At 40.4% G+C, this 20631-nt stretch overlaps 3 protein-coding genes across 3 annotated transcripts; all 3 read right to left on the bottom strand.

Moving 5' to 3' along the window:
• Nucleotides 1-227: 227 nt before the first annotated feature.
• On the bottom strand, nucleotides 228-5153 carry pink1 (PTEN induced kinase 1). The gene is made up of 8 exons (XM_080444718.1): nucleotides 4712-5153; nucleotides 3720-3992; nucleotides 3485-3588; nucleotides 3202-3384; nucleotides 2858-3021; nucleotides 2615-2742; nucleotides 2164-2394; nucleotides 228-1897 (listed from the first exon to the last, which is right to left on the bottom strand). Exons 1-8 carry the CDS (start codon nucleotides 5066-5068, stop codon nucleotides 1613-1615), a joined length of 1725 nt encoding a protein of 574 aa, XP_080300844.1. The 5' UTR covers nucleotides 5069-5153; the 3' UTR covers nucleotides 228-1612.
• Nucleotides 5154-7773: 2620 nt separating this feature from the next.
• cdaa (cytidine deaminase a) lies at nucleotides 7774-12366 on the bottom strand. Its single transcript, XM_080444736.1, has 4 exons — nucleotides 12082-12366; nucleotides 11571-11682; nucleotides 11145-11202; nucleotides 7774-8306 (listed from the first exon to the last, which is right to left on the bottom strand). Exons 1-4 carry the CDS (start codon nucleotides 12275-12277, stop codon nucleotides 8169-8171), a joined length of 504 nt encoding a protein of 167 aa, XP_080300862.1. The 5' UTR covers nucleotides 12278-12366; the 3' UTR covers nucleotides 7774-8168.
• Nucleotides 12367-14472: 2106 nt separating this feature from the next.
• Nucleotides 14473-20293, bottom strand: LOC308096460 (trypsin-3-like; the record flags this gene model as incomplete). The annotated part of the gene is made up of 4 exons (XM_080443881.1): nucleotides 14473-14622; nucleotides 15495-15755; nucleotides 18859-18997; nucleotides 20121-20293. 4 exons carry the CDS (start codon nucleotides 20291-20293, stop codon nucleotides 14473-14475), a joined length of 723 nt encoding a protein of 240 aa, XP_080300007.1.
• Between the last annotated feature and the right edge of the window lie 338 nt (nucleotides 20294-20631).

The raw sequence follows: 20631 nt of genomic DNA, 5'->3' as shown, positions 1-20631 counted from the left end.
AGAAACAGGCCCAAAAATCCGCAACAGGCGCAACTACCAATAATTTACAAGCAACTTCACAGAAAAACAAGCCCAAAGTCGCTTATAATAAGCGGACTTGGCAACGTTGAATACGACCCGTTAATGTGTTGCTCTCGCTCTGATGAATGCAGGGGGCGTTTCTATTTGGAACCAGGCCAAGGGCTATTGTGACCTTTTACAGTCTTATGACACCATGACACGTCAGGCACAGCCTCAGGTTATAACTTTATTAAAACCGCCGAATAGGCATATATCTATAAATTAAAAGCCAAATACATTTTCACAAATATTTTACACATTATTGCTCACACCCATGGCTACACATTCTCCATCGTATGACATACCTTTTTAGGCTGTCATTTTATTATTTTCAGTTTAAAGTTATATTCCTTTTTCTATTATTTCAAATATTTAATATCATGCAGGCTTAGGTAAAAAAATATTCCGGACAGAAATAGTGAAGGAACAATTTACATTATGAGAATACCTGATTGCATACAGTATTTCCATTCATAAACCATTTCCGTTTAGAAAATAATCAATAAGATGAGAATGAACCATAAGGTTGGCACAGAGCAACTGCAAACTGGACAAAGTGCAAACCACCGAGAATAATCACTTTAAGCTTGATTAATACTCTGCACAAACCAATAATTGAATTGCAAACATCCGCAGGGCTATTTCACAGTGCCATTTCTTTCTAGAAAACACATGACATGTATTCATCACTTGATTCCTTGTCTTTAAACAAACCAACTAGCAGCCAATTCTTTCTTTCTTTAACACATTGGGTGCCAGAACTTTATAATAACAGAATACGTTCGGTGCCTGGAATCTCACCGTTGCGTTCCATTGTGCCGTTTAAAGCTGTAGACTCCATGACGAGCGATCCATGAAAAAAAAAAAGCATGCCTCCATTTTGCCCGATGGGCCTGGCTAACGCCTGGAACGATAACATCTTTCACGCGGGTCACAATGGCAAAGCGATCGCGGATACAAAATGAGTCGTTTGCCCCAGCGTAAAAAGTTTCGGAGTTATAGGGGTTTTAGTGAAGGAAATAGAACGGAAGCGGATGGGGAGCCATGTTTTTGACACGGTGATCCATCTGGCCCTTCCTTCTCAGAATCGCCTAGGGTGATTCCAGAGCAGAACAAAAAGATTTAATATATATATATATATATATATATATATATATCTTTTTGGCACTCCACGGGTGTATTTGCAAAAAGGTATATATACGGTTTTGGCACTCAATGTGTTAATTATGTGAGACGAGATCAGTTTTTGATACACACTAGTCCTGTGTGTAGTGTACCTGTGAATAGTAATGCCTACAACAGCCCCTGCATAGATCTGTTCTGATGAGCAACACAAGACGCATGAATCAATAATGTTGGATCTTGTTAAAGTGCATACATTTTTACCAGCTCATAACATCTTGTGTTGCTCCTACATAATAATTTCCTCAGTGTTAATTTATTACATTTGGCAGTGAACAAATGTAAATTAAGAGGATTACACACACCCCACCACACACAACTACAACGTTCCTGATTCCTGAATTATTCCCAGTTGTCAGTGCAGGTGGTTCTAAGCTGACATGATGCAAGCTTGATGCTGGTTCCGTCCATACAGGAGGAACCCCACAGCAGTGCGCAGGTCCTCCAGTTCCACGTTAGACAGGAAGCATCTCTGCAGCTCTGCCTCCACTGTGTTCCCAGTGGGTCCGCCAGAGCCCCTTAGGAGGACTACAGCAGACTGACACAGTAACCAATCTGCTACTTTCTTCATGCTGGCACTATCCTGATTGGCCAGTGCCCTCCGTCCCCAGAGGCTGAGATGCAGCATGTTAGCGGCAACACGGGCACTGGGACGCTGTGGAGACAGAAATAATGTGTATGATGATTGATTGCAGTATAAGACATTTTATTTCATTACACTTAGCTGGCTTACACTTTGACTTGAACACACATCTTTCCGACGTTACGTACACACAGGCAAAAGAACACAGAAAACAACATCACAAGAATAGCGTCATCAGTCAAGTATTCACTTCCGTTTTAGCCAACCCATACTATATTTTTGGAAAGCAAAATGGTGCCATTCAGTCAAACCTATTCCTTGTTAGCTGTACTATATACCTTGTTTGGGTTCCTTCTGAGGAGTAACTGGGCCACCAATTGAACATCAGCTGGAACACTAGAAGAAAGGGGAGGCAGTTGCTTTTCCAGGAAAGTCCTGCTGTCCAGCCCACCTGCTCCATAGAATGGGTTATGCTGGCCAAATATCTCATATGTGATGGCACCCACAGCCCAAGCATCTGCCTTACTGTAGTTGATGACAACCCCGTTACCCGGAACTGCAGTAGCCACCTTTGTGCATCAAATGATTAAAAAAAATGGGAGAGAGTTGGATTTATTATCAGTGTCTAGAAAGTTGCAATGACGGACAACATAAGTACAAAAAAATGTTTGATCATGTTTTTACTGTAGTTATAATGTAGGCACTAGGCATGCTCTTTACACTGTAGACCTACTGTAGTTGCGCTACAGCAACTAGTTAGATACCTATCTGAAAATTATATTTACCTACCTCTGGTGCCATTAAACAAGCATTCCCTCCTCTGTTGACCCACCGACTGTTAAAGGGCAGCTGTAGGCTACTGTCACTCTGGGCAAGGCAGCAGCCAAAATCAGTGATCACTAACCGTGGGCAGCCACCTGCAGATTGTGCAGAAGTTGATAGAATTCTTAACAGACAATCAATGTATCCAAAAATGAAGATTAGCTTGTTTGTTTGCTGATAAAGATGATCTGCCTCAGTGGGTTCTCTGACCTGAGTCAAGCTCTAGCAAAATGTTGTCCGACTTGAGGTCCCTGTGAGCGACACCCTGTCTGCACAGATGGTCCACCCCCTCCAGTAGCTGCAGCACCATCAAAGTGCCCTGCCTTCTGTCTGGTGTGGACACCTCCAGGTACTGGCGCAGGTTGCGGGGATAACTACAAGATAGTGGCCAATTTACAGCAAAGATCAGTGATTGAGAAATACATCTAACTGCAAGTGGTTTCTAACATGTCCCACAACATTATCATCATCTTAGCAACATTATAGAAAAAGAAAAAGAAAAAAAAGGACATCCTCCTGATATCAGAGTGAAAGCGAATAACGGCAGTCCTTACTTCTTCATTACCAGGAACAGGGTACGGTTGTTGCCGAGACCAGCAGGGTTAAGTCTGGCTGGCAATACATCTGGGTATTCCTCCCGGGCACCTGGTAGCAGTGGGACATCAGCTGTAAATGCACGGTACACTCTGATCACATTGGGGTGCGCAGACACTCTCTTGGGCTGCTCTCCAAAATGTCTGCGTAAAAGGAGACCACAGCTGTTGATCTTGAAGACCGGTTTCAGTATTGACTCTGCACTTAAACATGTCATTCTGCTCCCTGTAAGTAAAAGCTTACCCATCCAGAGTAATTTGCTCATTTTCCTTTTTCAAGGCAAGCGGGCTTGCTGGCACCAGCTCCTGTGACATGGATGTCAGTATAGCGTGACTTGATGACCCTGCCTGTAATATAACAAGGACAAAAGTGACTCATTAATGATGCATATCGATCAATGTAACAACCATTTATTGTTTAAAATAGCTTGGATATCATTGCATGTGCAGATATGTGGAGAATAGTGTGGAATGCCCACCCCAAAGTTCCACATCATCTTGACAGCCAGAGGGACAAGTCTTAGTGAGCAGCATGTCAGGGAAGGAGACGTCTCTTTTTCATTTTGAACATCGATCAGCTCCACCAGGGAAGACTTATCATCCTTCTTGCGTAGGGCAAACGGAGTAGACGCCTCATACACAGCCGCATTGGAACCTTTCCCAATCTGTTTCCCAATGATGTAGTCTTCCAGCTTGTATCCTGATGTAAATGGCTTGATGGGTGTCTGGAACTTCTTCTTCCTAAATAGGGTCTGTGGGTGGAAGTATACAACAGTCTGTGTTGATGTTTTCAAGAGAGGACTGAAGACTTTCCTTTTTTAATAAAGCATTCGGTTAGCTTTTCTGGTTTTACCCCCTAGGTCTTTTGCCTCCATGTGTGAGTGTGTTTTATTAAGACTCTAGATGTGTTGTTTTTATTCTGTGCTGTAGAACTTTGAGATTTGATTCAAACGTAAAATGCAATATAAATAAAAATGTATTATTAAGTATGGTATATGGCTTATTCTCACATACGTATGTATGGGGCACACACAGGTGTGATTAATAACCCAGCACCAGCGTAAATCGCAGTGCACCTGTCAATTGTTGTGTGCCCACTGTGCCCCATACCTATGTGCTAAGGAAGATTGGGGAGCATTGACTGTACATTGACTGTAAAGAAGGAACTGTGTTTATATGAAGTGTATATAAATACCAGCCTTGGATCAAGAGTCAAGACTATAATCATAGACGTATTTGACGAGTCTGACTTTTTTAGACTCGATAAAATATGATAATCTATCTATGATCTATACTTTATTAACAGTTTGCAAAAAAAAGCACATAAGTACAGTTCCATACAAAAGGATGCTGTGAGGACAAACCCAAGAAAGCAACTATGGCTTATTTCCATTGAGGTCCTGTCATTCAATTCATCAAAACATTTAAAGACATAAAATCAAATATGTACAGTAAACTTGTTTACACAGACCTGGATTTCTTGGCATGTCGATGCACTTTTCCTGTCATCCTCATGCTGCTGTTCGATCAGTCCTACGCCGAGACCGAAAGCCAAAAACACAGCCCTGTTTCGTGGAGAGCCGACCGCGAACCTCCTAAACCCTCCGGACTGTAACTGAGCCGCGAGGCCCCGCAGTGACGTGCGATAATACAGGTACCGAGACGGCAGGAAAGCCCGAGGCTGAACGGTGCGGGCCGGCGGGCCTACAACACGAAGGCGTTCACCTCGGAGCTTTACTGCAACTCGGCTGATGGGTTTCAGGAGGCCCAGCTGGAAGGCCGAACGGCCGAGCTCTAACCCCCGACTTAAGGCATGTTTTACAGACATCTTTTACCAGTCGGTGGTAACGGTTTCTTTCTCCCCAAGTCCACAACAGGCTAGCAGTAGCACAACCCCAGCAAGGACAACCTAGTATTAGTGTTGCCAGGTTTTGCGAGACTCTAGCCCATAATAAGCAACTAGGCCACATGAGCACTTTATCGGCTATTTAAAAATAGCTGATTTGCTATTTTCAAATGTGGAATATTAGAAATATTGTTTTGAAACATTCTAATAACACAAATGCTCCCCTGGGCACAAAACTTTTTCATGAAAATATTTGAGAACCACTGGTTTATAATTATAAAATAAGATATGTATATATATATATATATATATATATATATATATATATATATATATATATATATATATATATATATATATATATATATATATATATATATATATATATATGTGTATATTGATTGATTGATGTAGTTTATTTAGTAAGACATGAGAATAGTACATGACAGTACATAACAGTACATGGAAGTACAAATTCACAATACAAGGTCTACTAAACTGGAACTCTCATTAAGCACGCAGCTTGTTTAAGATGAGAACCCCATGCACACAAATCATGATGACATATAAGAGGCAGACAGATATACACACTACTATACAGAGTATGTATGTGTGTGTGTGTGTGTGTGTGTGTGTGTGTGTGTGTGTGTGTGTGTGTGTGTGTGTGTGTATGTATATATATATATATATATATATATATATATATATATATATATATATATATATATATATATATATATATATACATATATATGTGTGTGTGTGTGTGTATATAGAAGCAAGCCTGATAAGCAAGTACACTTTAGAAACAAGCTAAAGAAAACGGAACCCGCAACTACCAATTTTTACAAGCAACTTCACAGAAAAAGAAGCCCAAAGTTGCTTATAATAAGCCGACATGGCAACACAAGTATGTAAACAACAGAGGGTAAACAAAACAGCCCCTTCTTCTTCTACTACTACTTCTATTTCTTCTTTTGCGTTTGTTTTTCTGGAGGTTGGCTTCCATAGTTGTTGCACTACCGTCATCTACTGGATTCTGATATATTCGACACGACCCAGTCCATAACCCAAATGTCTAAATTGATGTAAATCCTTCCCTCCACAATATGTTCAGGAATGTCATGGCTGCATTCAACCCCAAAAATACTTCTTCACACACACACAGGGTTGAGCTGAAGGGGGTGCTACGGGGGGTCGTCGACCCCTTAGTTCCCAGGCTGGGGGCTCGCGCGTGCTCCACATGCACAGCTCACCGTCAGCCGCCCGCGAGCCTTCAATCATTAACACAACAACGCACCGTCAGGGGCGAGCTATATTATACCTCTATGGGGGCGAGCCGTCTTTAACACCTTTAACAATGGCCTCAACCTGGCTGCTTTGCATAACATTAAAGACATGGAGTGTGAAAGGGTTAATCGCTTAGCAGAGGACAAGAGCTAGTAGCCTGCCAGACACTCACAAACTTATCCCTGTCTAGCTCTGGTCCATAGCGTTAGAAGGAGTTCTCCTTAACGTTATGGTACTTTCGATTCTTTCCCCTCGCACCGCGGTAGCGCAGCCTCTCGTCTGTAGTAAAAATAAAAAATACACTTTTGGTACTCACCAAAACAAAGACGGTTTAATGGAGTTGAAAGCCTATTCTACTAAGTGGGAACACTGTGAGCCCCGACCTCACGTCTAAAATACACTTTTTGGCCAGAAAATAAAATATTTCACCGGAAGGAAGAATCTGGTCAATAGGAAAATTCCATTGACCAGATCTGTAGAGGGCACTGTGGAGTAACGAAAAACAGGTTTTAATTCCGGTGAAATATTTCCTTTTCTGGCCAAAAAGTGTATTTTAGACGTGAGGTGGGGACTCACAGTGTTCCCATTTAGTAAAGTAGGCTTTCAACTCCATGAAACCGTCTTTGTTTTGGTGAGTAGCAAAAGGGTATTTTTTTTATTTTTTACTTGTTTTAAAAAACACTGTTTTAAAAGCAATGTAAGTCTTAAAAAAAAAGTTATTCAAGTAAAGACAAGTTGATTGATTATTTTAAGTACTTATGTGTGGGTGAATAGGGTGCGTTCGGAAATTACGCACCGGAGCACACTCGCCTATTAGTTTGTATTGGCCAGTGCGCTCAGTGCTGTATTTTCGAACGCGCCCTATGTAAAGGGCTTTTATATAAAAAAAGGAAAATAATGTTGCTATGTTGGATATGCAGGCATGTTGCTATGTGCACATGCCTGCGCGCGCATGTGCCCGCGCGCGTGCACGTGCGCGCGCACGTGACGTCATAAAATATAGCCCCCTTAGTTAAAAAATCCACAGCTCACCACTGCACACACACACACACACACACACACACACACACACACACACACACACACACACACACACACACACACACACACACACACACACACACAGGGGTGCACAAATATTTTCATCAATAATCCATAAATATCAATCCATGTGTGTTGCAACACAATATAGCATTTATTCATGGTAATAATATACAATTAGTATGAATGCTGACAACTAACATGATTTTTAAAAAGTAATCTAAAGAAAGGGATAGAGGCAAACAAAAGGTAAAAAGTTCATGACACACCAAAGCCTGTTCTTAAATATAGTAATATACAACAGTTCACATCCCAGTAAACATAGGATTATCAGAACATTTTATTAAAAAAAACAAAAAAACATAACAATTACTAAGTGCTGCATGTTTAAAAGTGAACATTCAACTAAAAGTATTTTTCCATAACTCATCTAATAATTGCATTGACATTCTAATGTGGCTGTACATGATTCTGCAACCCAATATCTCCAGTGACCCAAGTTTGGGTCCCAATTGACAGTTTGTGCCCCACTGGCCTGTAAAAGGGGACAGCTGGCTCTTCTGCCTTTAGGTAGAAATGATGAGATGTGATTCAATACACAATAGGCCTATATAAGAAACACTACAATATTGAATTACAATTAAACATTGAACAAATTGACTGTAAGCCATATGTAACAACTATGAATGTTTTCTTTCTTTCTTCTTTTTTTTTATAGAAACATTTCTTACTTTTCAGTGTCTACTGTCTGTTATGTTGACCCATTCTTTGTGTCGAAAACTCTCCTCTTCAGGTCTTGGCCAAATGAAACGGGAAGCAGTTCCTCCACTGTCAGCTCCATATAGGATCCATCAGGTTTGGTCAAGAACACAGACCACTGATCACCAAACTGTAGTGGGAAGTTTGAACGGACACAGACAATATCCAGAGCTTCAACAGGCCATCATGGCATATGAATGAGTGTAAGGCAGTGGTTCTTTTTCATTCCAAGGACCCCCATAACTCTGAGAGTGTAAATGGAACCAAATGGACCCATAAGGTCCTTTTTTTGATTGATTGAGTGATTTGAATACTTTAGTCAGACTTTAGTACACAGCTAGGCTAAAAGGATAACACAAAAAAGGCCTGGGGACTTGTTTCCATTGTGGTCCCCTATTCAATTCATCAACATAGCAAAAAAACAAACACTATATGTACAAAGGAGATGGGAAATTACATTAACCTCCCCTTGTGGTCTCCTGATAGATGTTTTTTTTTTCCTCAGGACAATTGTGAAAGAAACCAGTGTTTCGCATCCTTTAATGGATGGTGTCATTACACATTTTGGTGGCAGAGTAGTAGAATGAGAATTTTCGCATGTTTGTTCTAAATTTGGGTGGTACCAGAGCATGGTCGCTCCCTCAAGTGTTGTGGCTGGGCTGTGGGTGTCACTCACTTTGGACTAGTAGTTAGACAGGTATGAGGGTATTGAGGGCACTTTAAGTATCTTAAATACCAATCCCAGTGTGTTGGAAGTAGGTGGGTCATCATGGGCTTAAGGCCGCAGTAAGCAGTAGTCGTATCAGTTAGTTTTGGGAGGTCTGAAGCTTAGTTTTGAATGACATACGAGATGTTGGAGAACCAAGAGGTGCAAGCATAATCCAAATATCATTGAATGAGGGCTCCAGCTAGAGTCTTGAGAGCACCTTTGTTGACAAAAGAGGAAATCCTGCCCAAAAATCTTGTTCTTTGATTGACTTTCTTGATAACTTTTGATGCCATTTTTTCGTTTGTTGTCAAGAATACAACCCAAATAGGTAACCTCTTCTTTGCTTGACATTACTATATCGTCAACTCTGACCTTGAAATCATTTGTATTACCAAGGGTATGTTTGGATCCAAAAAAAGTGGATTCTGTTTTACCAAGGTGTATTGAAAAAACAAAAACAAAAACAAAAACTATGGTGTATTGACAGTTTATCGGAAAGCCAAGTGCGGATTTTGCTGAGTTCAGAACTGAGGGTTTCCTCAACTTGTATAAAAATCTTGTATCAACTTTATTGTCACATCACAGGTTTACAGGGTGAAATTTGTTTTTGTGCAAGCGCCATCGTTTTAGTTATTTCCATAATAAAGAAAGGGATGAAGAGGGGGGAAGAGATATCAATCAATAAAGAACTAACAAATTACGTACATATTTACACATAGTACCTGAGGTAAGACATAAGGTCTGGTAAGTACCTGAAGTAAGACATAAAGGTACATGAGCATAGCAGCAGATATATACTGTGTACATGATATGCTATGGACGTTAGTTAAGGTGCAAGGGAAAAAAATAAGAAAAACAGGGGGTGCTGAGTCATCAACACTGCTTTCATGTCATGTATAGAAGGAACAGTAACGCGAACGGCCCTATACTTCCTTGGGGAACCCCACAGTTCACTGGGAGGGATGAGGACAGGGTTCCATTGACATCAACCACTTGTTCTCTTCCCTCAACGTAGGATTTCATCCCGTTTACAGATGTTTTATCAAAACCAATCACCTTCAGCTTATTCAGTAATGAATGATTGACAGTGTCAACGCCTTTTGGAGGTCCATTATGACCTATAGCCACAGTATTGCCCGAGTCTACCTCGCGTTTGATGTAGTCGGTCAAATACAGTAGGCAGGTCAGGTGCCAGTGGAGTGGGATGTTCTGAAGCCAGATTGGAATTCATTTAATTCAAACAGCAGTTTGATATACTCCATTTGACAATACTGGCGTTTCACACCCTACTGCACTGTGCTATATTATTATGAATAAAATGGATTAGAAAAAGGAAAGACTGCAGGGTCCATTTGGTCTGTACACTCTCAGAGCAAATACACTCACTGTGCATGCAGTCTTATCTTTCTACTTGTCTCCTACAAACGGGAGACAACTAACTGACAAGATCAAAATACATATATGAAATAATAACGGGTGGCTGTAATTTATGGTCAATCGCAACGATTGATTTGTCTGACGTTCGTCAATGTGTTTTGTAGTTGTTGGTTGGTGTGTTCTTGGTGCTTTGTGGAATCTCAACAGTCAGCAGCGCTGGCAGACAAAATGCAGGCTAATCAAACAGCATTTCTAACACTAGCAATTAAACACATCCTCACAGATACAAAAATACAAATATAAAAAACAAACAGGCGTAGCAACCGAATATGAATCTATGTCCCGCAGAAGTTGTTGTCTTTCTGTGTTGACACAGCTGAGGGTTCTCTGACTCTGCATGACTAATCTGTAGTCAAAAGCTTATTTACACGTCACCATTTTGCCCTCGTTCAGCACCGAAAGAAAGAACGCTGGCTGAGTGAGGTCAAATTTGTACCTCTTTAGACCACCGCTCAGCTCTCAAAGGACCGGGTCCTTTGCAAAAGCAGACCGTGCCATGTAGGTACTGCCATCGACACCTGGCTTAAGAATTACAGCTCTAAGGGTCCATTTGGAACCCCCTCAAGGAACCCTGAGGTTCCAAGCTTTATCTCAGAATTCTGTTCTGCATTGATGACCTGATCTTGTACCTTTTTGGAACTACGCCTGCCTGTCCTGTGTTAATTAATAAACCTTTAAACGTTTGAGATGCTCTGTCTACCGCCTCTCGTCTGCACATGGGTCTCTTTACTCACATGTAACAAAAGGCAAAAATTACACCAGTTTGATCATTTACTTCCCTGTTGATGATTAAAGAAGCCATAGATATTAGATATACGTTACCTCTCTCATAAACTGCCGGCAACCACCACAAGGAGAGATGAACTGCTCATCCAGGTCACTGCAAAATTGGTTTATTTTTATAACATACTGTGCTCTCATTTATTTCAGTTAACACAAATGTAATGCCATGGAAGCTGCAGTGCTGCAATTTCCAATAAGAACAGTAACTAGCCTGCAGATGAGGTAGATTAATTTATTTTCAGGGCAATCTATTCCTTGCAAGTCCTGAGGAATATTTCTCATTCACATCACATGGCCATGTAAATATCCAACAACAAAGAGTAGCTCCAACAACAAGGAACAGCTTCAGTTTAATTAAAGACTGAATCATGAGGATAATGGGAATCAATATGTATCCAGACACATTGCTTCACTAATATTTGCTTGAATTCAGAGGCATATACCGTAGGTAAAAGGCCAGAGTACCTGGAGATGGCAATCGCTTTATAACTCCTGTATCCTTCAGACACAGCCTTGGCTATAGCTGTCCTCTCTGCACACAGACCAAGATTGTAGCATGCATTTTCAACATTGCAGCCTGTTGACAGAGCAGAGAATTGATCTTTTATATGAGATTCACACAGCCTCCATAAAGTCTATTGCACATTACATTATTTATTTACTAGATGGGTCTAGTAAATAAATACTGTGGGTCCATTCCTGGTTCAGTGAGAGTGAGTGACAGTTTAGTGATTGCACCAGGTGACCTTTACTGTCTGGAATAGTACCAAAGAGGAACAGAACTTTGAAACAGTAGGTTTATATTGGCACGTAGCCATGCAATACTCTGAAATCTCAGAATGCAGCTTAAACAACTGGGATCAGCTGTGAGCTGAGATCTTTTAATGTACAATTACATTAGTAACAGTAGTAGGCTATATAACAATACAGAGATTTGTGCAATGTTGAGTCTTAACAAGCAGAGATTGTACTGTACCTGTGAAGACTGTTCCATCATTTGTCATAAGGGCTGCTCCTACACTGAATTTGCTGTAAGGACAATACGCAAATTCTTTGGCCTTCTGGGACTTGTGAATAAGTGGTTCAATCCAATCATCCTTCTCAATGGTTAGCTTGCTGACTTCTGTCACCGCTTCAGTGACTTTGCACTTACTGATTTTCAAGTTTTCCATCACAGCATTTTAGTCTTACTGTGTCCCTGTGTTTGTAAAAGAAAAAAAGGGGGGGGAAAGCAAGGGACAGAGTGAGAGAAAGAGAGAGAAATATTGGGAGAAAAGGATATACAGTACAGTGGAGAGATGAGTTTACAACTGGGCATAAACACGAGTTGCTGTTTTTTTGGACCTGCCCCCACAGCTGGGCCACACGTGGTCTAAAGGGGAGGCCCACAAGTTCTTTAGGGTAAGTGTAGCGTATGTAATGAGTTTTAGAGAGATGCTGCTGTTTTAACTAAGCTGTATAAGAAGTGTGCTCAGTGGCTCATTATGCTCTGCTGTCATTGTGGTAGACGTGGTTGTAAGCATTTACAAAGAAACCAAAACCCAAACATAAAAAACAGACATATTTATTGTTGCTGAATGAACATCTGATATTTTGCTCATGTGCTCTGCTGTCATTGTGGTAAACATGGTGGTAAGCAACAAAATCTAAACCCAAACATAAATAACGTACATGTATTGTTGCTGAATATACATCTGATATTTATTCAATAAAGAAAATCACAAAGAATATGTATTGAATGCTTAAAAGATAAGATAATGAAAATGTCTTATGCACACTATTAGCTATGCTATATGAACATAGTCAATACAATCGTCCAATGTAGGTCAAAACAACCTTTGATAGAGCACGGCAATGCTAATGGGATTGCTGTTAAGAGCTCATTCTAATAGAGTTGTGGTTCATCCCATGGTTACTAATTCCGGCCAAGATGATTCTACTTAGCTTTTCAGTATCACCCTCTTTGCCTGCTCATATGCCTCCCTTTTATCTGATCTAATGTGCTGTTTTCAAATATCTCAAAAGGTGAAATGACATGCATTTTTGCAGTCATCTGCTGCCTTTAAAACAGTTTACACAGTCAAGTCAACTAATTGTCAGTAATAATAAATGACAATTATTTATACAAATAATTTCCTAACATCCTACAATAGAATAATATTTATGAGGCAAATGACAAAGCTTGAACTCTACACATTGTTTCAACGCCTGAAAACAGAAATGACACTAAAAGAGGTATGATCGGCAGGTAGGTCCTTAAAGGAGCAATTAGCCTATTTTCAACCTATCTTCATACAATTGGTATTCACAAATCCTTATGGGATGGTACCATTTCTGGCTATGTGGTCTGTGTCTGTGCTTGTCTCAGAGGAGGGCTGTGGACAGTTCAGAAACCTGCCTACCAATGACATCATCGGTAGGAAGGTTTGGTCATTTCAAACAAGATTTCCAACTTTTTATTTATACAAGAACAATGGCTTCTATTTCAGTTGTGTGTGTGTGTGTGTGTGTGTGTGTGTGTGTGTGTGTGTGTGTGTGTGTGTGTGTGTGTGTGTGTGTGTGTGTGTGTGTGTGTGTGTGTGTGTGTGTGTGTGTGTGTGTGTGTGTGTGTGTGTGTGTGTGTGTGTGTGTGTTAACTTTCCAGGACTAGAAAGGCTATATTTTCTTCTTTTTTTTTCTTCTTTCACAAATCTTTATTTATAACAAATAAGGTACAATACAATACAATACGATACAATACAATACAATACAATACAATACAATACAATACAATACAATACAATACAATACAATACAATACAATACAATACAAACGCCAAACAAATAAGTTATTAATAGAACAATATAACAACATCAGAGCCAGGGGGATTTACTAACAGAAAACATTATAGAGTGAACACAAAAGGACAGTTCTTGGAGCTTTCTTATTTTTTGAGTCAGGCAGGTTTCTGAACTGTCCATCGTCCACCAATGAGACACAGAGCGAGTAGACAGAAAATTTGCATTTTATAATGACCGATTAAAGTAAGAAATACGAATTCGGTCCCCCTAGGAATCTGGGGTGAACATGTTTTGTATGGGAATTATAAATTGAACCATTTTAAATCAACGCATTAAAACCTTTTTGCATGATGTGTCTGTTGTTGTTGATCTAATAATGGTTTGTTTGGGGAGGATTTAGTACCTAAAACATCTTCCCACCTGCAGGTGTTCGATCTTATTCAACAATACCCAAATCCCCTTTAGAATTTACAGAATTATTGACGCAAAGAACCTGAACATGTTAGCCAAATACCAATGTGTTTTCAATAACAACCTAAAGCATTATTACATCAAGAATACATTGCACACAGGTGTTTTGTCAGGGTTAGGGTTGGTCGATTTTCCATTTGATCCAGCTGACATAGTTCCTCACTCTGGTGTACACGCCAGGGTAGTATGGGTTGCCACAAGTGATGCCCCATGAGACAATGCCCTCAAATTTCCCATTGCAGACAAGTGGACCACCTGAGTCACCCTGCAGAAAACCAAGAGAAAGGATACCTGATGAACAAAGAGGTCCTTCCTTTCGTGAGATATGCAAACACACCCTAAAGTACTGTTCTCGCTGCTCCAGTGTCGAATGGCACTGCTCATTTGAGCGTGAATTCCTTATTATTGTTCTCCATGACACTGATAGCATATTGTTTCAACACAGTGCCTTTTAAAGATGTGCATGCGACCACACAATTTCATACATACTGGGGCATAAAGTACTGCTGTGTACTGTATGCCCGGCGTGACAGCAGAAAGAAAGCCTGCATCACGTGTTTCCCTGGATTGTTTCCTATCTCATTTATCAAATGGAACTGATATGAACCTTTTTCTTTGTTTTGTCAGAGCAGAATAGTAGATGTTTCTGATGAACAAAGAGGTCCTTCCTTTTGTGAGATATTCAAACACACCCTAAACCCCAAACACACCCTAAAGAACTGTTCTCACTGCTCCAGTGTCGAATGGCACTGCTCATTTGAGCGTTAATTCCTTATTATTGTTCTCCATGACACTGATAGGATATTGTTTCAACACAGCGCCTTTTAAAGATGCGCGTGCGACCACACGATTTCATACATACTGGGGCTTAAAGTACTGCTGTGTACTGTATGCCCCTGTGTACGGTATGACGGCAGAAAGAAAGCCTGTTTCCCTGAATTATTTCCTATCTCATTGATCAAATGGAACTGATATTAACCTTTTTGTTTGTTTTGTCAGAGCAGAATAGTAGATGTTTTAATTCTCCAGTCCTAACCACAGCTAACCATTGGCAAAACATTCTATGACACGACTCCATCAATCATATTGTTGTTAACCAAATCATATCCCAGAGTACCCTCAGCAGACTGTATGTACCTGGCAGGAGTCCTTGCCACCATATGGAGATCCAGCACACAACATGTTGTCAGTGACCCTGCCATAGTAGTAGTAATCTTTACACCAGGGGATGACTTGTACGTCCACAGCATGTAGGGCAGGAGAGAGGTAGTAACTGTAGATATGCGTCACACCCCAGCCGCTCACTGTGCAAGAGGTATCGGACTGTAATTGGGGGGTGTTGGGATCAGGCAGCTCGATTGGCTCGACATAGTTATTGAGTTGCACTGGTTCACTTAACTGCAACACAAACCAAAACAGAGGGCACACCAATGAGATGCTAATAGAGCAACCGAGTGATCAAACTGTACTGAAGGCATCAAGGGTATGCATGTGTGCGTGGGTGTATAAGGCATTATGGATTTTGTGCTGGTGGAAATAGTACCTGAAAGCCACACTTGAGTAAAAGTGGAGGCATACACTAGAAAACGACGCTAGTAAAAGTGAAAGTCACCCATTAGAATAAGACTTGAGTAAACGTTTTATTTTTTATCTGTACTTAAGCATAAAAAAATAACTCATATCAAATGTACTTACAGTAAGTATCAAAATCAAAAGTAAAACAGCCAGCCTTTAAACTCTCTCTCTCTGAAGTTTATTGGTAGGCTACCATCTTAGGGACCAGTCGAAATTTACAGAAGGGGGTCCCTGGAGGAAAATAGGGGAGGGTCATGCCTTTCTAATTTTAGTACAAGGGAGGGTCAGCTAATTTTACTTTGAATCCAAGGGAGGGTCATGCAATTTAGAATTTATATACCTTTTTAGTAGAGCAGAACAGTGGTCAATGACCCCTCTCTATTTCAAATGATACAATCTAATCTAAATCTAGTAACACCTTGGACAAGACTTAGACAGGGGCCATTTTCGAATTGCACAAGTACAAGCAAGCACATGCGATTGATATGGGCACATTTCCTACTAATGATGACTCAACCAGGTAAACCGGTACAGTTTCCCTTGAAATTCTAACTCCCATTTCTGTCTTCTTGACATCCGACTTCCAAGTAACTGACAACATTGATGCGTCATCATACAGTACATCAAATAAAAGCCTGTATTTACCTTGATGTACTAAAACCTCCCTTATATACTTTGCGCTGTGTGCGTGTGTAAAACTGTCATCCTTGAGTTGAATTTCCTTTCTGTTGTCATGCACATTAACAGTATCCACCATCGATAAAATAAAATATAATACAAATCTTCACTTTCCTACATTACTAAATGCATGGTCAGGGACCACATGCAATACCTCCACGGACCACCAGTTGAAAACCCATGATGTAGGCAACAGTATAGTCACTGTAGTTAAAGGAGAATACCGGACAAATTAAGTGTTGTCTTTGATGTCTCGTTACTCACCTACCGACGTGAAAAGTGGCGTTCTTTTTTTCCATAGATTCCCCTGTCGTCATTTTTTAAACCCCCTCCGTTGTCATAATGGGAGCGCGTGGGTTAGGGAGATTCGTCTATTATAACCGATGCAAAGTTTTTTTTTTCTCTACTGCTAGTCATTGTGGAGTCTCATGGTAGTCAAACATGCGCTGAGACTTCCTGCGAGCCCACCGTTAATGGCGAACGATTTAACACTGGATGCTTGTTTCTTTCCAGAACCTGGCAACTCGTGTTGCCAGGTTCTGGAAACAAGCAACCAGTGTTAAGTCGAGACATCAAAGACAACACTTAATTTGTCCGGTATTCTCCTTTAATAATTATGGGATTCAATGGGTTTCCCATATATAAGTTTAGAACACTGTCCATTCTGCTACCACTACAGACACTACACTGTGCATTTAGCAAGACTGACTACAGTAATGTTCTAATCAATGTGGAAAGCAAAACATCGGACATATTATCAGTTTTAAATGTCATGTTGTTGTATTTGATGGGGAGGGTTAGGGGTGTCAAGATAACACTAATTTCACGATACATACATGATGTTGGGCATATGATATCGATATGATACATTATTAATGTTCTTTTCTCATGTATCATCAACATTGGCCATCATCTTTAGTTTAAAATAACAATTATAAAGCACTTTAAAAAACAATTACAAAGTGCTTTGTACACACAAATAAATACATTTGTGCAAGCTGGGAGAAGTGAAGTTCTCACTAACTATAAACCCATTGTTTCAGAGGACAGATAGACATTAATATAACAAATATGATATAATATAACACTGCATAACTATAAATTCCACAAACCTCATATTTTTGGCATCTGGACTTTACCAACCAAGTGCAGCCTAGTTATTTCCAACAGCTCAAAAGAAATCTATTATACCAGATACAGTATAATACCATGTAAACAATCTTAGATTAGATGTAGGCCTATTTGAGAGTGCAGAGGCATAACTGCTTTGACGCATGTCACATTAACAAGCATCAACGAGCATCAGCTGACACACAACACCTCCCCTCTGCAGTGCTTTAAACTGAAACTCGTTTCTCTCCAAAATAGCTTGAATATGATGGAAGACATGATTAATAATTACTGTGAAGCTTTTAAAAGCTTTACATTTCGTATCATACACCATACAGTAAGAACTCCTATAACTTTCACCGGCAAAAAAAAGAAAGAAAAGAAAATTTTAAAAAATATTACGATACAGTAGGCCTATGACATCTTGACAATACCTATCGTCACATTTTAATACCACGATAGGCTATATCGTGGGACAATATATCGTGACACTCCTAGGCGGGGAGGGTTCATCTTTTTTTTTAATCACTTGGGGAGGGTCATTGATTTTTATTTTTTTTTGTCAAAGGGAGGGTCATGGCATTTTAGATCAGGGCACATACATTTTCTCCAGGGGTACCCTTCTTTAAAAATCGACCTGTCCCTTACAGATTAAAAAATGGCCACTTGCCTCAGATTTGAGGGCAGATTTGAGAATGCTGAAATGTAATTACCTATTGGCAGACAAAGACAATATTCCCATCCATAAGAATTCCTCCTGACTTCAATACATTTTAACATACGGTACAGTGTCTCTTGAATATGGCCATGATGATTGTTGTGGGAAGGAATAGCTGCATCTGCTGCTGCCGCCATCTTCCTTGCTAGCAATAACGTACTGACCATCTCCCTATACAGCTGAGTATAGTATTTGTTTGTTTTTCTCCCAAAGGGATTATTTTCATTGACTTAGAATTCCAATTAGTAGGCCTACAAATTAGATATTGTCTTTGTGGAGTAAGGCACAAATAATGTACAACAGGTATTACAAGATTCTCAGAAAAAGTAGTTTTACTTTAGTACTTAACCACCTCTGGCCATGATTAATTGTCTAACAACGTTGCTAGATGTTTTTCAAATATAGTGCAGTCATGCGTACCTTCATGAGCATGATGTCATTATCGAGGCTGTAGTACTTAAATCCATGGGTAAATATCTTGGAAACCCTGAAGACCTGCTCAAAGCCCTCTTCCACAGCAAGGTTGTGCTCACTCAACACCACCCTCAGCGCAGAGGTCCTGAGGACCAAAATGGATATAGTCCAATCAGGTTTCTATAATGTGGTGATCCGGCATTGGTTGAGGCTTTCAGGTCACTATAAAGGAGATGGTCAAAGAATGTATTAACTGATTCTAGACTCTATAGACTGATGAAGATGGCATACCTGTTTCCTGTTCCGGTTCATTTTCCCATAGTTTTGTTTGATTGGCTTAGCAGTGAGTGTTTGAACTAGAAACACATATGACACCTTCTTGTGTGTTTCCAGGTCAAATCTTCTTGTTTTAATCTATTCTCCTGTTTTTGTTTATTGGTTATTAATTTGACCGAGTACAGGACTTTGGTCGACATTGGTCATTGTAAATGTCCTTTAAAAGTAAAGTTTGAGTTAAGTTGAGCTGGAAACCCGGGACTGTATTTATGCTCAGAGCCTATTCTGAAATGTCTACAGTGTGTGCCTTTAAAACAAGTGGACATTTGGCCAAAGCGTGGTGCTAGAAGAAAGGCCTTTGGGTCACCAAAGTCAGTAAGGTTCATACTGCAATCTGCCTATTAGATTATGAGATATCATGTTTGCAAAGAAGGAATATTTTCTCTGGGGTGCATGACTTAGATTTTGAGATGTGTGCAACAGGAACTTTTTATCTTGGGGTCACCAGAATCAGTAGGGTTCATCTGCCAGGGAGTATGATTGTACTCAATAAGTTTCATGGAATTTTTGATTTTAGATTTGAACCACTTTAACTATTATTTTATACTTTGGCATATTCCAAAATAGCAGATATACAAGCTCATAGCGCGTCACTTTGTGCAGCTCACTCTCACACACACACACAAACACACACGGACGCACGCACGCACGCACGCACGCACGCACGCACGCACGCACGCACGCACGCACGCACGCACGCACGCACGCACGCACGCACGCACGCACGCACGCACGCACGCACGCACGCACGCACGCACGCACACGCACACACACACACACACACACACACACACACACACACACACACACACACACACACACACACACAGACCATGCAACATTGGAATCAGTGCTCTGTAATCACAGTGCTAAAGTATTACTCTATTGTCTACTGTATATGCCCTGGCCCATGTTATAAGTAGTATACTCACGGCCTCCAGCAGCGGGCAGCAGACACCACCCACTGCCTGTGGACCAGGGTCCCTCCACAGTAATGTGTCCAAACGCCTTTGCGCTCATGCTGCAGAGAAGCCTGATATCCAATAGAGTATGGTCTAACCTCCTGACCACCGATGATTCTTTCTGCAAATGTCTCTGTGGGCATTAAGGTCGGAATAAAGTCAGGCATTTTTTGAATACATGTTTCACATGATTTCTGTTGATTTCTGTGAATTTACTAGCAAAATTGTCTTGGTCTACATGAGAAAATAACTGCTACATAAATGTAATTATTTAAAAATGTTCCCATCTGATTGCAAATGTATGAGGCATCATATGTACACAGTCACATTTAGTCAACCATTGTGTAACTTTAATGTGTTTAACATGTTTGTTGTTTACATCATCTGACATGCTGCACAATGGAACCGGTCAATAGAAACCTGCCAGAGTCACTTTTTAAGTGACTGTAGAAAAATAGTCAAGTCTCAGGTGATATTTGAT

Source organism: Gymnoscopelus braueri, assembly GCF_963280865.1.
Source record: "Gymnoscopelus braueri genome assembly, chromosome: 12".
NCBI lineage: Eukaryota > Metazoa > Chordata > Actinopteri > Myctophiformes > Myctophidae > Gymnoscopelus > Gymnoscopelus braueri.
The sequence above is the reverse complement of the archived record's forward strand: the minus strand, read 5'-3'. Positions and strand labels throughout refer to the sequence as shown.

Coding starts and splice junctions, on each gene's coding strand:
- pink1 (XM_080444718.1), bottom strand. CDS start 5,068: ATGTCTGTAAAACATGCCTTAAGTCGGGGGTTAGAGCTCGGCCGTTCG. Junction 3,385..3,484: donor GAGCAAATTACTCTGGATGG/GTAAGCTTTTAC, acceptor CCTTTTACGCAG/ACATTTTGGAGAGCAGCCCA. Junction 2,743..2,857: donor TTTGCTAGAGCTTGACTCAG/GTCAGAGAACCC, acceptor CACAATCTGCAG/GTGGCTGCCCACGGTTAGTG.
- cdaa (XM_080444736.1), bottom strand. CDS start 12,277: ATGGAAAACTTGAAAATCAGTAAGTGCAAAGTCACTGAAGCGGTGACA. Junction 11,683..12,081: donor TGATGGAACAGTCTTCACAG/GTACAGTACAAT, acceptor CTCTGTCAACAG/GCTGCAATGTTGAAAATGCA. Junction 8,307..11,144: donor GCCGGCAGTTTATGAGAGAG/GTAACGTATATC, acceptor TTCCCACTACAG/TTTGGTGATCAGTGGTCTGT.